Source organism: Apodemus sylvaticus, chromosome 2 (genome assembly GCF_947179515.1).
Source record: "Apodemus sylvaticus chromosome 2, mApoSyl1.1, whole genome shotgun sequence".
Lineage (NCBI taxonomy): Eukaryota > Metazoa > Chordata > Mammalia > Rodentia > Muridae > Apodemus > Apodemus sylvaticus.
In genome coordinates this window covers 26448874-26466076 of record NC_067473.1, presented here as the reverse complement: position 1 = coordinate 26466076, position 17203 = coordinate 26448874, and the positions used below count along the sequence as shown (strand labels likewise).

The 17203-nt window shown below is 39.6% G+C and overlaps 1 protein-coding gene across 1 annotated transcript; it reads right to left on the bottom strand.

Annotated features, from left to right (window-relative positions):
* Positions 1–13002: 13002 nt before the first annotated feature.
* LOC127677810 (disks large homolog 5-like) lies at positions 13003–16527 on the bottom strand. The gene is made up of 4 exons (XM_052172801.1): positions 16376–16527; positions 14679–14822; positions 13866–14049; positions 13003–13146 (listed from the first exon to the last, which is right to left on the bottom strand). Exons 1-4 carry the CDS (start codon positions 16525–16527, stop codon positions 13003–13005), a joined length of 624 nt encoding a protein of 207 aa, XP_052028761.1.
* Between the last annotated feature and the right edge of the window lie 676 nt (positions 16528–17203).

The following is a 17203-nucleotide window of genomic DNA, read 5'->3' as shown; positions in this document are numbered from 1 at the left end:
GGATGAAATCTACTTGATCATGGTGATTTAACACATTCTTGGGTTCAGTTTACAAGTATTTAATTGAATATATTTGAGGTGATATTTATAAGGGAATTTGGTCTGAAGTTCTCTTTCGTTGTTGTTTTTTATGATTTAGGTATCAATATACTTGTGAGTGCATAGATAGATCTGAGCAGTCTTCTTTCTGTTTCTATTTTATGAAAGACTTTGAGATATATTGTTATTAGATCTTCTTTGAGGTCTGATAGAATCCTGCACTAAATCCATCTGACCCTTGGCTTTTCTTGATTTGGAGAGTTCTAATGACTGCTTCTATTTCCCTAGAATTTCTTTCAATGATTTTTGTGTTTCCCTTGCGAGGGCTTCTAACTTTTGATCCATTTTCTCTTTAATTTCTTTAAGTATGTCCTTCATGTGTTCCTGAACCAGCATCATGACCAGTGATTTTAAATCCAAGTCTTGTTTTACTGGTGTGATGGGATATCCAGGACATGCTGTTAAAGGAGAATTGGGTTCAGATGTTGCCTTATTGCCTTGATTTCTGTTAGTGACGTTCCTGTGTTTGCCTTTTGCTATCTAGTTCTCACTGGTGTTAGTTGGTCTTGTCAATGCTGGACTCACCAGTGTAAGCTGCCCCTTCCCAGGTGGCCTCTGGTGCACAGCTTACCTCCTCCACTGCCTGGAGACAGGGTGCTGTTGCCCAGGCTGTTCAGATCCTGAAGCAGACACCTGAAGGCTCTTGCTGGGGCCCGCAGGGTTCACCAGAGCACACTGACTCCTCCCAGCTGGCCTCCAGGAAGCCCCTCTTGCCTCTTGCAGGACCTGGAGATGTGGTGTTGTCACCCAGGCTGATCTGTATCCGGAAGCAGAGAGATCTGAGGGCTCCCACCAGAGGCCTCTGGAATGGAACCTAAGCTCCGTGCCACCTGAGCAAGCTGTGTGCTCCCAGACTGCCTCTGGGTGTACACCCAGTCTCCCGCACTTCCTGAAGAGCTCTCCTGTATTTTTAAGGGATTCATTCCTGTCCTTCTTAGGTCCTCTACTGTCATCATGAAAAGAGATCTTATATCTGAATCTTGCTTTTCCAGTGTAATGCTTTATGCACAACTTAATATGGTAGGAGAATTGGGTTCTGATGATGCCAAGTTCCCATGGTATCTGTTACTGATGGTCTTTTGATTGCTTCCTGCCATCTGATTATCTCTAGTGCTACCTGCCCTGACTAAATGTGACTGGAGCCTGTTATCCTGGTTGTGTCAGAATTCATGAGAGTCTAGCTGCCTCTGTGGTTCTGTGATTCTGAGATTTTGTGATCCTGAAATCCTGGATGTGTCAGAGCTCCTGGGAGTCAAGTTGCCTCTGGGATCTTGTGATCCTTGTGTGACCAAGCCCCTGGGATCCTGGAACCCAGGAATACTGTGATTCTGGTCATGTTAGAACATGTAGGATTATAGTTTCCTCTTGGTGTTGCTGGACTGCCTTCAGAGTTAGCAACCAAGGTAAACCAGCGAAGACTGAAATGTACCCATGCTACTGGTCGGGCATGTAACCTGTGTTTCTGGATCCCACTAGTCCCAGTTATGTCCAGTGGTGTTAGGACAGATGTTTTGTCCTCCTTATGTCTCATCCTATGATCCTGGGTGTTTTAGAGCTCCTGGAAGTGGAACTTCTTGGTGTTACAAGTCTGTCAACAGGTTCATGACGAAGGTAAACCAGCCAGTCTAGTGCCCTAATCAGTTAAAAGAGAGATATTAATAAGTTAAACCTCAATAAATGGGAAATCACCTCCTCTAATAAATCTCTCAAAAGAAAAGTTATCAAACAAAATTTTTTACAAAAAACTTGAAACTTGGTTTTTCTTGGAATCTGTTTTGGACAACAATTACATTCTAGAAAACAGTGTATTACTTCTGACAGTGTGCTACTTCATATATTCCTGGGCAAAACTGACACAGTTATACAATTACCTCAAATATGAATGAGTGACTTAAATTAAGCAAAGTTTTCTTTGTTTGTTTGTTAAAGTTCTAATTGCCATAGTGGATGGGGAAAATAAAAGGAAGTGTAACTAACTCATGAAGAACTACAGGAAACATATTTTTCTTTTAATTTTTTATTAGATATGTATTTTTTCTTTTAAGTTTTAATTAGATACATTCTTTACATTTCAAAAGTTGTCCCTTTTTGTGGTCCCCCCTGAAATTCCCATAACCCATTTCTCCTATCCCTGTTCCCCAGTCAACCCACACCAGCTTCCCTGTCCTGGTGTCCTGTTATTCCCATAAACTGCAGCATTGAGACTTCCTGGACTCAAGGGCCTCTCCCTGCTTTGATGTCCAAAAACTCAGGAGACAGCAGTTGTTGGTGAGTATGTGGAGAAAGAGGACTACTCCTACACTAGTAGTAGAATTGTAAGGTGGTACAACCACTCTGGAATTCAGTTTGGTTGTTCCTCAGAAAATTAGGCATTATACTAATGGAGGACTCTGCTATACCACTCCTGAGAATATACCCAGAGGATTATCCAGCATTTAATAAGGACACATACTCCACTATGTTTATAGTAGCCTTATTTATAATAGCCAGAAGCTAGAAAAAAACCCAGATGTCCCTCAAAAGAGGAATGGATACAGACAATGAGGTACGTTTACACAATGGAACTATTCAGATATTAAAAACAATAAAATCATAAAATTCTTAAGCAAATAGATGAAACTAGAAAATATCATCCAGATTGTGGTAACGCAATCACAAAAGAACACACATAGAACCATGGTACGTGCTCACTGATAAGTGGATATTAGCCTAGAAGCTTGGCATAATCAAGATACAATTCACAGACCAAATGAAGCTCAAGAAGTAAGAATTAAGTATGGATACTCTCATCTTTCTTAGAAGGGGGAGCAAAATACCCACAGGAGAAGGAACAGAGACAAAGTGTGGAGAAGAGCCTGGGGGAATGATTATACTGAGACTGCCCCTCCTAGGGATCCATACCATATACAGTTACAAAACCCAGTCATAGTGTTTGCTGAGAGGAGCCTGATATATCTGTCACCTGGGAGGCTCTGCTAGCGCATGAAAAATACAGAAAGGGACACTTCAAACCTCTTCAGGAGCTGAAGAGGTTTGAAGTTCCATAGAAGGAACAACCATTTGAACCACCAAGTATCCCCAGAGCTCCCTAAACCACCAACCATGGAAGAACCCATTGCTCCAGATGTTTATTCAGCAGAGGATGGTCTTGCTGACCATCAAAGGGAGAGGAGGCCCATGGTCCTGAGAAGACTCGATGCCCCAGTATAGAGGAATGTCTGGACAGGCAATCAGAGTGGGTGGATTGGTGAGCAGGGGGGGGGTATGGGTTAGGGGATTTTCGGTGGGGCTGGGGGGACCCAAAGGTGGAAAACATTTTAAATGCAAATAAAGAATATATTTAATAAAAAAGAATCAATGAGTCATTTTGACTAATTAAAATAGTGTTGGTGAGGATTATTTACAGTTACGTGAAGACTTAAAGGTAGGTGACTCTACAAAGTGTCCCATGAACCCCTCTGGAAATTGCACTGTAAAGCTCTCTTTATGATTACCAGCAGTGTTACATGCAGACATTCCCAGAAATACAGCAAGTCCAGGTGTCTCTCTTCCCAGCTTGTGTTTGTAGCTTTCTTAACCTGGCCTTGTGTAACCTTTTTAATTTTGAGATTATTTGAGAATTGTGAGTCTCTCATTTCCATAATTGAAGGAGCCTTCTCCTTCCTTTATAAGTAAAATCAATTTTCACTAGTTCAACTAGAAACTCCTGAGCGTTAAGGAGCCTTTCCTTAGTATGGTCCCTTTAAATTCTGAGAAAATTGTTACACAGTAAAGAAATCACCATACTTATGGTGGTGCTATGTTGAATGATTCCTAACCTTTATTACAATGTCTAGGTAAATAAAAATTGAAGGGATCTGTGAATAAACAATTGTCTTATGAATGCATTTCAAATATATTATCAAAAATATACAAATAAATAAAAAGAAAAATTCTTCCCAATGTACATAGTTGCTTGTTTTTCAGTTTTTTCCAGGTGTATTCAAGTTGACACTAAAAATAGAGATCACCCTATTTAGAAACAAAATAAACTAAGCAACAGTGTGTGCATATATATGTTTAAAAATGTGTGTGTGTGTGTGTGTGTGTGTGTGTGTAAGTGCTTCATTGAGATGTATTGGATCCCATGAAATGCTTGTTCAAGTGTATAAAGTAATCCAGTTGTGTGATTTCTTTTTATTTTCAAGCTCATCCTTCAGAAAATAAACACTTTTTTCAAAAGTGAAAGCAAAAAAGTAATCTCCTTTCAGCAAAGCCAATAGAAGATAGCAACACAAACCTCAATTGTTCCTTAATACCTCTTAATATTAATGGACTCAATTTCTCCATAAAACACATAGACTAACAGACTGGATACATAACAAGAACCCAGTATTTTGCTGCATATAGGAAACACACATTGGTGACAAAAAGAGACACTACCTCAAAATAAAAGGTAGGGAAACATTTTTCCAAGAAAACGGTCCCAAGAAACACGCTGCAGTAGCCATTCTAATATTGATTAAAATCAACATTCAACCACAATTTTAAAAAAAGAAGGAAAGAAACTTCATACTAGTCTAAGGAAACATTTACCATTATGAACTCTCAATTCTGAACATCTATGCTCCAAATGCAAAAAAAAAAAAAATTCATAAAAGAAACTTTATTAAAGCTCAAAGAACACACTGCACCTCATACAATACTAGTGGGAGATTTCAACACCCCACTCTCCTTAGTGGGCAGACCATGGAAACAGAAATTAAACAGACACATTGAAACTAATAGAAGTTAATTGGGATATTTCAGAAGTAACATATCCAGTTTTTGGAGGAACCGCCAGACTGATTTCCAGAGTGGTTGTACCAATTTGCAATCCCACTAGCAGTGGAGGAGTGTTCCTCTTTCTCCACATCCTCACCAACACCTGATGTCTCCTGAGTTTTTAATCTTAGCCATTCTGACTGGTGTAAGGTGAAATCTCAGGGCTGTTTTGATTTGCATTTCCCTGATGACTAGTGAAGTTGAACATTTTTTAAGATGTTTCTCCGCCATCCAAAGTTCTTCAGGTCAGAATTCTTTGTTTAACTCTGTACCCCATTTTTAATAGGGTTATTTGGCTTTCTGGGGTGTAACTTCTTGAGTTCTTTGTATATATTGGATATTAGCCCTCTATCTGATGTAGGGTTGGTGAAGATCTTTTCCCAATTTGTTGGTTGCCGATTTGTCCTTTTGATGGTGTCCTTTGCTTTACAGAAACTTTGTAATTTTATGAGGTCCCATTTGCCAATTCTTGATTTTAGAGCATAAGCTATTGATGTTCTGTTCAGGAACTTTCCATCTGTACCGATGTCCTCAAGGGTCTTCCCCAGTTTCTTTTCTATTAGATTCAGAGTGTCTGGCTTTATGTGGAGGTCCTTGATCCATTTGGAGTTGAGCTTAGTACAAGGAGACAGGATGAATCAATTTGCATTTCTGCATGCTGACCTCCAGTTGAACCAGCACCATTTGTTGAAAAAGCTATCTTCTTTTCATTGGATGTTTTCAGCCATTTTGTCAAGGATCGAGTGGCCATAGGTGTGTGGGTTCATTTCTGGAACTTCAATCCTGTTCCATAGATCTGCCTGCCTGTCACTGTACCAATACCATGCAGTTTTTAACACCATTGCTTGGTAATATTGCTTGAGGTCTATCACTCCTGGGCATATACCCAGAGGATTCCCCAGCATGTAATAAGGATATATGCTCCACTATGTTCATAGCAGCCCTATTTATAATAACCAGAAGCTGGAAAGAACCCAGGTATCCCTCAACAGAAGAATGGATGCAAAAAATGTGGTATATATACACAATGGAGCCATTAGATACATACACTATTTCAGCCATATATACACTAATTCAGCCATTAGAAACAATGAATTCATGAAATTCTTTGGCAAACCGATGGAGCTGGAGAACATCATACTAAGTGAGGTAACCCAGTCTCAAAAGATCACTCATGGTATGCACTCACTTATAATTGGATATTAGCCTGGAAAACTGGAATACCCAAAACATAATCCACACATTCAAATGAGGTACAAGAAGAACAGAGGAGTGGCCCCTGGTTCTGGAAAGAATCAATGTAGCAGGATAAGACAAAACCAGAACATGGAAGTGGGAAGGGATGGGTGGGACAACAGAGGGAGGGAAGGGGGCTTATGTGACTTTTGGGGAGTGGGGGACCAGAAAACAGGAAATCATTTGAAATGTAAATAAAAATATATCGAATAAAATTTAAAAAATTTAAAAAATGAAGTTAATTGGGGCTGTCCTACAAGTTCAGAGGTTCAGTCCATTATAGTCACGGCAGGGAGCATGACAGCATCCAGGCAGGCATGGTGCTGGAGGAGCCAAGAGTTCTACATTTTGTTCTGAAGGCAAACAGGAGAGGTCTGATGGCCTTAAAGCAAGGAAGAAGCTCTCAAAGCCCACCCCCACAATGACTTACTTTTTCAACAAGGCCATACCTACTCCAACAAGACCACACCTCCAATAGTGCCAATCCCTGGGCCAAACATATACAAAAAAACACAATTATAAAAGTTAGCCACCACTAATAAAACTTCCAGGTTTATATCATCGTGGTTTATAAATTTCTCATGACTCAATTTTATAATATCTTTAGCAACAGGGTTGACTATCAAACTCTGGATGTTGACCAAGAACAATAGCAAGTCTGTAATGTGTATGGATGGGAAGGTATCTATGGAAAACCACTGAACAACAATTGGAAAAGAAGTAACATCAATCTGTTGATAGAATTTGTATTTCCTAGACCAGGTGTCTTTAAATTTATTGTTCTCCTGCTGCAGGTTAACTCCATTTAAATTGCAAGGGTTCTCAGCCTTCATAATGATTCAACCCTTTAATACAGTTGTTTGCCTTGTGGTGACCAACCTCAAACTACAAAATTATTTTGTTGCTTTTATTTACAGTTATGACATTAAGTCATAACTGTAATATTGCTGTTGTTATGAATTGTAATGTTAATATCTGATATATAATATATCTTATATATGAGCTCCCCCCAAAGGAGTTGCAACACACAGGTTGAAAACAGCTACTCCTGTGTGTGTGTGTGTGTGCATGTGTGTATGTGTGTGTGTGATTTGTTTGTTTGTTTTGCCTCTTTGTCAAAACCCAGATGGATGTAAGAGCATAGCCTAATATCAGGGTTCTCACTATTACTCCATTAGTCAACGTGTCTCTTCTTATGATATTAACATATTGTTTTTAATACTATGACTTGTAATCAACTAGAAATTATGAATGGTAATGGGTCCACTTCTGTTTTACTGTTTTATTATTTAAGATTATCTGGACTAACCTGCTCATTTGTGATTCTGTATTAGTTTTTAGATTCTTTTCCCCCTATTCTATGAAGCTCTTTATTGGAATTATGATGGGATGCATTTAAACCTTTAGATTGATTCTGGTAGGATTCCATATAACAATATTAATCCTATTATATTTGAACATGGAAAGGCATTCCATTTCCTGGTTTCTTATTCAATTTTTTCTGTGTCTTATTGTTTTCATTGTATCAGATTCACTGCATTCCCATCAAAAGTTTAACACAATTAATTACAGTTCTTGATAGAACCCTTCTTACATTCATATGGAAAAGCAAAATAGTGTGTTATTCACATTTTCCATTACTGTGAAAAGACACAATGACCAAAGCATATTTGTTATAAGAGACAACATTTAATTGGGGCTGACTGACTTGTTCTGAGGTTCAGTCCATTATCATCATTGAGAGTAGAGCAGAGTCCAAGATGGAGGCACTGGAGGAACTGTGAGAAGGAGGGGTGTCTTCTGCATGCAAACAGGTGAAGGCTATCTAGCATATAGCCACAAGGAGGTCCTCAAAGCCCAACCCCACTGTCACACATCAACTCCAAGGAGGTCACACCTTTTAACAGTGCTATTGCCTTAGGCAAGCATATTGAAACCACCAATTCCACTCCCTGACTAAAATAAGCTTGTTCAAATGGATGAGTCTATTGTGGCCATACCTATTGATACTATAACAGAAAATATACTTAATCAAACTCAGATGTCCCATAGACCCTAGGAGGTTCAAGAATATTAAAAGTCCAAATTCATTGTCTCTTCTTGCATACACACAATCTCTAAAGTATAATCCCCTATAAAATCAAAGGAAGATGTAGATCATATATGTCTAAAATGACAGGATATATACTGCCATTTAAAAATGTCATACTGAGAAAGTTCCAGACTAAAGGAAGACAAAACCACAGCTTCTCAAATTGAAGTTCTTAAGTTTCCATGTCTGAACATCTATGTTCCAAAGGCAAGGGCACCCACATTCATAAAATAAACTTTACTAAAGCTAAAAGCATGCATAATAGTGGGAGACTTCAACACCACATTCTAATCATTGGACAGTCCATGGAAACCCAAAGTTAACAGAGACAGAATGAAACTAACAGCTGTTACTGAAAATGGAATAACAGATATCGAAAGAATATTTCATCCTAAAACAGAAGAATATACCTTCTTCTCTGTACCTCATTGTACCTGCTACAAAGTTCACCATCCTCTTGATCACAAAAAAAAGCTTGAACTGATACAAGAAAATTGAAATAATCTGATGCATCCTATTAGATCTCCATGGACTAAGGCTGGTCTTCAATAGCAACAAAAACAACAGAAAGCCCCCTTACACATGGAAGCAGAACAATACCCTACTCAATGCAAGCTGGTCAAGGAAGAAATAAGAAGACTTTTTAGAATTTAATGAAGATGAAGGTACAACATATTCAAATTTATGGGACACAATGAAAGCAGTGCTAAGTATAAAATTCATAGTTCTGAGAGCCTCCAAAAAGAAACCGGAGACAGCATACACTTGCAGCTTAATAGCACACCTGAGAGCTTTAGAACAGAAAGAAGCTAATACACCCCGTGGATTGCATGAGGAGTAGAATGCAGGAAATCATCAAAATCAGGGCTGAAATCAACCAAGTTGAAACAGAAAGATCTATACAAAAAAAAAAAAAAAAAAAAAAAAAAAAAAACAACAAAAAAAAAAAAACCCTAGGAGCTGGTTCTTTGAGAAAATCAACATGATAGATTAACTTTAGCCAGACTAATCAGAGGGTACAGAGACAGTTTCCAAATTAACAAAATCAGAAATGAAAGGGGAAAAATAAGAACAGAAACTGAGGAAATTCAAAAAATTATATTTCTGTGTATCTTAAGATGTTGCAATCCCAATTTATTTTTCAGACAATACCATTTCAATAAAGATGTCTACTGACTTTTATAATTCATTTGGTATCTAGATACTTTGCTGTAGTTGTTTATCAGCTGTAGTTCTCTGGTACAGCTTTGGAATCACTTACATCATTTTCAAATTCAGTACTTTAACGTTTTCCTTTACCTTTTCTATCCTCTTGATGTCGTTTTGGTTTATGATTGCTCTCACTAGAAATTAAAGGACTCTAATGAATATATTGTGAGAGAGTGAGTAGCCATTCCTTGGCCTTGATTTTAGTGAAAGAGCTTTAGGTTTCTCTCCATTGAATTTGATGATCTCTACAGACTTGGTATTTATTAATTTTATTATGTTTAGTTATTTGCCTTTTATCCCTGCACTACAGGACTTTTAACATGAAGATGAGTTTGATCTTGTCAATGATATTTTATCCATCTAATGATCATGTGGTTATATTCCTTTCATTGTGGTTAATTCGTAGATTGCATTGCAGTGTTTTCCTATATTGTACCATGCTTACATTCTTGAAAAGAAGCCTACTTGATCAAGGTAGAGAATGTCTTTGGATTCAGTTTGCAAATATTTTATAGAATATTTTTACCTCAATGTTCATAATGGACATTGTTTTGAATACTTTTTTCATGATGAATATTTGTGTGCTTTATGTATCAATTTGACTGTGGCCTCAGAGATTGAGTTTGGCAATACTTCATCTATTTTTATTCACTGGAAGTCTTTGAAGATTGTTGATATTAGTACTTTTTTTAAAACCATGGAAGAGGTCTGCACTAAAATTATTTGAACTTTTGCTATGTGTTTTGGGGAGTATTTTGATGACTCTTTCTATTTCCTTAGGGGTTATAAGATTAGTTTATCACTTTTCAGATCTGGATTGAGGTTGTATAATTGATGTCTGTCTAGAAAGTCATTTAGATTATCCATTTTTTGGAGTATAGGCTTCTGAAATTAGATCTACTGATTGTTTTCATGCCCCCAGTGTCTATCGTTATATCCCCCTTTTCATTAGTGATTTTGATAATTTGGGTGTTTTCGTTCTGCCTTTTGATTAGTTTAGAGAAAGTATTGTCTACTTTGTTGATTTTATCAAAGTACCAGCTGTTCATTTCCTTGACTATTTATATTATTCTCTTTTTTCAGTCCAGATTTTATTTCCTGCCATCAAATCCTATCTCTCAGTGGTTTCAGGTTTTGCCTGCCATTGAGAACTGGATCATGCAATAAATGAAGCTCTTGCTGTTTTGTGTGTGGTTGATGTATACCACACCTTTACTGAACACATTATACATCCAGCATTTAGAATGTATTTAGCTATTCCATCATGTCAGTGTTATCTGCAAGTTGCCATGAGACATTAACAGAGCCCTGTACAAACCTCTGTTTGTCAGAGGTCAGTCAGAATGGATGACAGAATGCTTTTAAGCCTGGGAATGGTTCAGTTAGCTGGGAGAGAAAATACAGCAGGGTATTTCACACTGTACATTGAGGACAATTTTGTCTGGTTAGAACTGACATGAAATATCATCTCGTGTCACAAGCGTCAGTTGAAAAATCTATGTTAATGTATGCATTTGCTAGTGTCTATCAATCAAACCAAAAACTGTGATAACTCATATGTGAGTAGGCTTATAAAGACACATACAACTTACATGTTCTAAGATGCTCAAGGAAACCCCACAAATACAATAGCAACCTGGTAGTTTGTTCTAAATCATGTCTCACCTTGTTCCCGTTGTGCTACTGATGACTCTTTCTCCATAAGAATCAGCTCGTAAAAGCCAGAGGACCTAAGGTAGAGAGTAACCAAACCCTCTCTACCCTAATGCTCTGGAGGCTGAGCTAAATGCCCTGGTTTTCCAGTAGCTGTTTGTGGACCCACTGGCTTACTTCCTTGACATTTTTAACACTCTGACTATCGTTAGATGTCAGTTAGTCAGTTCTATTCAAAAAGTATGAGTCACTAGGAAGGAACTGTCCATATCCTCTCAGAACTTCTTTGGCAAAAGAGCAGCTCTACCTGTCCCTCCTAGGTTCCACACTTGCACAGTCATGCTTTCCAGTGGACACATGTGCTCACAGCTGCAGGCTCCCTTCTCTGTGGCTGCTCTTGAGCTTCCTCTCAAAGCTCCTTAGATCAGCAGTCTTTTTTTTTTGTTAGCAAGAGTGATTCATTATCCCAGCACAGCCTATAGGAGGCTAGTCTCCATTCTGAATTTCACATATATGCCTAGTTTACAGTGTCATCCCATATGAGAGGGGGAAAAATCTGCACTAAAATTGAAAATAAGATTACTGGGGCAAAACCTGAACGCCCAAAGAGCAGTGGTAATATCAGAGACCTGTACTGATGCCTGGCAGCATAAAACCGTGAGCATGTGCAGCTCAAGTAGTGGTACCTAAAAGTCTCCTGAGATGTCTGCACTCATTTTTTTGTGATACAGTCCACATACAATATCACATGATCTGGAAGGACAAGGGCCAAGTGTAGGAGATGTGATTAAGACTAACAGGTTAGAGAATCTAATGCTGACAGAAGACCAACATGGTACCTAACAATCATCTACTGCAACTGCCTGCAGTTATATCGAATGCATTACCTGGAAGGGAAGCTGGGGATGAATGGGAAGGCAGTAAGAAAGGAAGGAGACCATGACCAAAGATTGCTGATCAAGGTCCAAGTTTTAATCGGTGACTAAGAATTTAAGGTTGGGGGCAAGATTCTTTCCCCCAAGGTTTGAGAGTCTGCTCAGCCTGTGTTGGCTCCACCTCTCCACTGCTAGGTGGGTAGCCTGCTTAAATCAGGGAATGTAGATCTGGAAGAACACTGGACTTCACCTTGGTCTGAGCACTCCACTCTATGTGTAGGAGATTGTGGCAAGCACTGAGGTCTGGAATTTCTGCTAAAATGGCCGCTGGGGGTACGGGTAGGGCAAAATCTACAGCAGAAGAAATTATTCCTTCATCCAGATTCTGAGGCAACTGCACACAGGCAGGTCACATACATACAGTAGGAAAACACACAATTGTCATTAATAATAAATATGAATCTAAACAGCCACCAAACCAAACAAAACAAAAAACAGAAAATGCATGATCAATGACAATAACACCTGTACATGAGAATACATGACAGCATGGATCTATTATGGCAGTAATTAAATCATGAACTGTGTATCATTGGGGGAAACCACAATATTCATACAGAAAGACATTGCCTTATATAACCTAGCTGAGGTTGAATTCACTCTGCAGCCCAGGCTGCCTGGAGCTTACAGAGATCCATCTCTGACTGTGAGATCTAGGTCTACAGAAGAGGACAGAACACATGAATAAGAAACATTGTCTTAAGAGTCCCGAGTCACAAATAAATTTTTATTCCTCAGAAATACAATTTAAAGAAAATAGGCTTCAAATGACAATTACTATATGAAACAAAGATCTCTCACTGTGCTTTTAGCAACACAGATGTACAGCCTGTTTCTCCTCTTGTACATATTGTGGCAGGGCAGTCACCTCAGTTATCTCTCAAGGGGTGTTTTCAGAACAGGAAAGGGAATAACTTATGAATTGGGTGGCTCACTGGCTAGGTATTTAGGGCCTATTCACCATGAGGAATTGAATTATGTAGAAGAAGATTCCTCCAAGGAGTTTTTTGGCTGTTGAGAATGGAGCTCAGCAGGGGGCTCCTGAGGTGGCAACTCATTCTGCAGTAGGCCCTCTTCCTGGGCTGTGGAAATTTCAGCTTTTGCTACAGTTTTGGAGACCTAGAAGAGGAAGGGTCTTATTAAGACAGAAGCTTGGTCAGGAACTAAATGTCAGCTGTCAGGCTGCTGCTTCCCACCAACTCAACAGGAATGTTATCATTGACCTTTTAACTGACACCATTGGTGTTGTAAGTTGAGGCAGGGCAAAATATCTACTAACATTTACCAAATACATGGGCTGACAAGCTGCTACTCAGACGTCTATCAGTGCATAACATGAAATGGGCAATTGGAAGAGACCTCATTGTGTTGCAGGAAGTAAGAAAAATGCCACAGGGCACCCAGATCAATGACAATGAGCAGCAAATATTTTGTATTTTCATTTGCATTTTAACCCTGTAAGATGTTTCCATTTTGGAAGTCACATGATCCTTTCATGACCTCTGTTGCAGGACCTAGAACTAACTTGTTCTAAGCTCTGCAAAGCATCCCACTTATCATTACCACATGGAGGAAACTGGCATGTTATTGATCTTTCATCCTTACTAGTCTTCACATTAAAGAGAAGTAGCAAGGTATACTTGCCAATATTTCAGTTTCTCCCAAGGGACTAACATCTCAGAATACTTGTGCATAGACTGAGCAATGAACAACTGCATTCCATGAGGTAGGTGGCTACTTGTGGGTGTGGATTAGAAAATGCTGTGTGAAAGCAAAAATGGATGTAGTGGGCAAATGTTCTCAGTCAGTAATAGCCAAGCTGAGCTGCTTAAACTTACCTGATGTTGTTGGTCCTGGAGAATTCTGGCCTTCTCCTTTTCGAATTTATCATTCAGATTCAAGTCAATCAGGTATTGCTGAATGATGGTCCAATCAGCATGTACTTCCTTGTTCTCCTGCTTCAGTTCGGCCAACCTCTTATTCATAATGTCTTTCTGTATCAGGAGGCAGCTCTCCAGGTTCCTGGAAACACAATCTGAATGGTAAGATCCTGCAGGCTCTTTCTCCCATTCCTACATCAAGGTCCCATTAACCCAACTAGGCTACAGGTTCCCATGGAGAACTAATATTTCCATGAGAGCTGCACAAAGTGAAAATAGCAAATTGAGGAAAGAAAAAAATTACTGCTGCAGACCCAACACCAAAGGGTTGCATTTCTCAGCAAAAGAAAGAGGGATCTCCAACTATTCATGACACTGCAATGCATTTCAGCAATATCACTTTGTAGTTTGCAAATCCCCTCAACATAGGTCAGTAGAATCAAGAGGAGGACATTCTATTCTTGGGTGGCATCACATTCAGCTCTGTAAAACTGTACCTGAGCCCCACAACATAGTAATGTATAATAAATTTCTCATCATATATATCACTCTTCTATTGAGAGGCTCCTGTGTATGCCTGGACAATGCCTGTAGGAGTAATGAAGTAAGGAGTCTCTTAGAGATTTTGAAAACTGATTCCAAAAGTCCCAATGCACACTGATTACTAAAAAGCAGAACAGATAGTACCAGTCCTGCAGACTCTCCAGTCCAGAATCAAGGAAGGCAGAAACATACATTCCATACCCGGTGGAATCCCAAAACAATACTTACCGATAGAAGTTGATCTCCTTCTTGTGTTCCTCGAATTTCTGTCGGGCCTCAATGTTCTCCATCTCTAAGTTTTGTAGAAATGACATGATCTCCTTCTCCTTTAACTTCAATTTTTCATAGAATGGATTTGGTGTATAGTAGGGCCTGTCCCCAAGAAGACAGAGCTCCATGAACTTTTGCTTTTAGGAACACATGAACTCAGACTGGGTCTTGTATTACCCCAGCCCAGGAAGGTCAATTCCTGGGTTCTACATGCTGGGATCTTCTTCATCTTTGGAAACTTTTTTTTTGTTTATTTTTTTATTCGATATAATTTATTTACATTTCAAATGATTTCCCCTTTTCTAGCCCCCCCCCACTCCCCGAAAGTCCCGCAAGCCCCCTTCTCTTCCCCTGTCCTCCCACCCACCCCTTCCCACTTCCCCATTCTGGTTTTGCTGAATACTGTTTCACTGAGTCTTTCCAGAACCAGGGGCCACTCCTCCTTTCTTCTTGTACCTCATTTGATGTGTGGATTATGTTTTGGGTATTCCAGTTTTCTAGGTTAATATCTTTGGAAACTTTTATTCTGTCCTAAGGACAGCAGAAATTAGGCATCCAGATGGATAGTGCCAGGGCTCCATGTGTTTACTCAGTAGTGCTGGAAGGGCAGTCTAGTGCCTTGTGCTGTCAGTAGCCTTGGCCACAGGTCTTTTCCTACGGCACACCTGTGATTATATTTTCCCTGTTTTGACAAAAGGATTCTAAATCCTAGATAATTACTTCTTTAGAGGCCGACATTATACATAATTCTAGAGATTAGACCATACATCTCAAATGTTTTATAATGGACCAGCATAAGCATATATATGTATAGGTGCACACACACACAGAATGCCACACAGAAAGAAGAAGGGTAAAGGAACACACAGCCAGAGAATGAGAAACAGAGACAGAGACAGAAACAGAGATATCAAATTAAGAACCAGTAGAACCAGTACTGTCTCAGAATATACTGTATTCCACAGATCCCTGAATTTCAGAGTGGAGAGAAATATAAACAAGAAAAATTCATGCACAGGAGAAAACCCAATCATATGCACACACACAAGTGTACACACACATGGACACACACACACACACACACAAACTTAGGTATACACTTGAGAATTAGAAAAGGAGACAGAGTAAAAGAATTAGAGAGAACATGATTCAGAGACAGAAGCATCAAGAACAATAGCATCTTGAACTCTCAGAGTATAAGGCATACAGAAAAATAAGAACAGGCATGAACCTCAGGTGTCTAATCAAGCACTGAGATGAACAAGTGGGACAAGGGCCCTCCAGGTGCATCCAGGAGCTTCCTTCACTCACTTAACTGCCAGGCATGTACAAAAACTCACCACAAACTCTCAAGTCCTAGTGCCTCACAAAGCCACCTCTTCTCAAATTCTTTCTATGCACACTCTGGAAACTCACTTTCTATAGCCTCTATCCCTGAATTCTCTTTTCAATTGGAGGGATCAGAAGGGACTATTCCCAATCTCAGTCCTGACCCTGTTTCAGGTTCTCTCTCTCTTCTAAGATGTATTTAGGCACATGAGATTGGGTACAGGGATATTATGAAGATATATCTTTCTAGGATGAATCACCTTAAAAAGATTATCATGACACTGGTGATCCCAGACAAATAACACAGAATTTGGAGAGATGCATACCTCTTATTCATGGCTCCCTCTGTGACATACATCAGGCGATCTCTCAGCTCATTTCTCTCTTGGGTAACGAGCTGCAGCTCTCTGGTCAGCATCTTCTCTTCCTTCTTGGCCTGCTTCTTGCTTAGGATTGTTGCATGACATGATGTGTTCATGCCAGCCTCTGTAGAGAGAATAACACAAGTGAACTTACATGGTGGCAATGCACAAAGTGTATACAGATGACCCTGAGGCCCATAAGAAGGACAACATGCCTAGAACCCAGTGACAACACACAGAGTGTGGTGCAGGCTTGAGATGCCTCCTCAGTGGATCTCAGCTCTCTCACCACTGTACAGAGACCAGGAGATGTAAGCAGACAGGTGTGTACTCTGTCTCCCTACACATGCTTATGATGACCAGAGAGATGACTTCTCTTGGCATATTGACAACTGCTTGGGGTATATATTGGCTTGAGAGCCCTCAGTCCTGTGGTTTCACATGTCAGATGATAAATTCACTATCCCCATTTACTTCAGTGCTTGGAGATGCTCAGATCTCCTGCCCTGTTACTTTAGTCCCAGGACATGGCCTTCAAAGATCATGCAGGGGGAGAACATGGCCAACACACTGATTAATTTCCTCTACTGAAACAACAAACACCCCAGAGATGGCCAGAGGATCTAGTCTCTGACTCAGTGTATCAACACTTACAGGTCTTTGGTTACAGTACAGAAATGCCTGCCACACACAACTAGTGGTAAAAATAGCTATGGTGGAAACTCTGTTAGGTAGTGGAGGTCAGAGGAGTTCTGAGATCAAAACGTTATTCCCAGGAGCACAACTCTTCCC

Bases quoted from the DNA above. Each gene is read 5' to 3' on its own strand.
- LOC127677810 (XM_052172801.1), bottom strand. From the start codon at position 16,527: ATGAACACATCATGTCATGCAACAATCCTAAGCAAGAAGCAGGCCAAG. The intron at 14,823-16,375 runs GTATGCATCTCT...TCTTGGGGACAG, and splicing joins GAGGGAGCCATGAATAAGAG to GCCCTACTATACACCAAATC. The intron at 14,050-14,678 runs GTAAGTATTGTT...TTGTGTTTCCAG, and splicing joins AAGGAGATCAACTTCTATCG to GAACCTGGAGAGCTGCCTCC.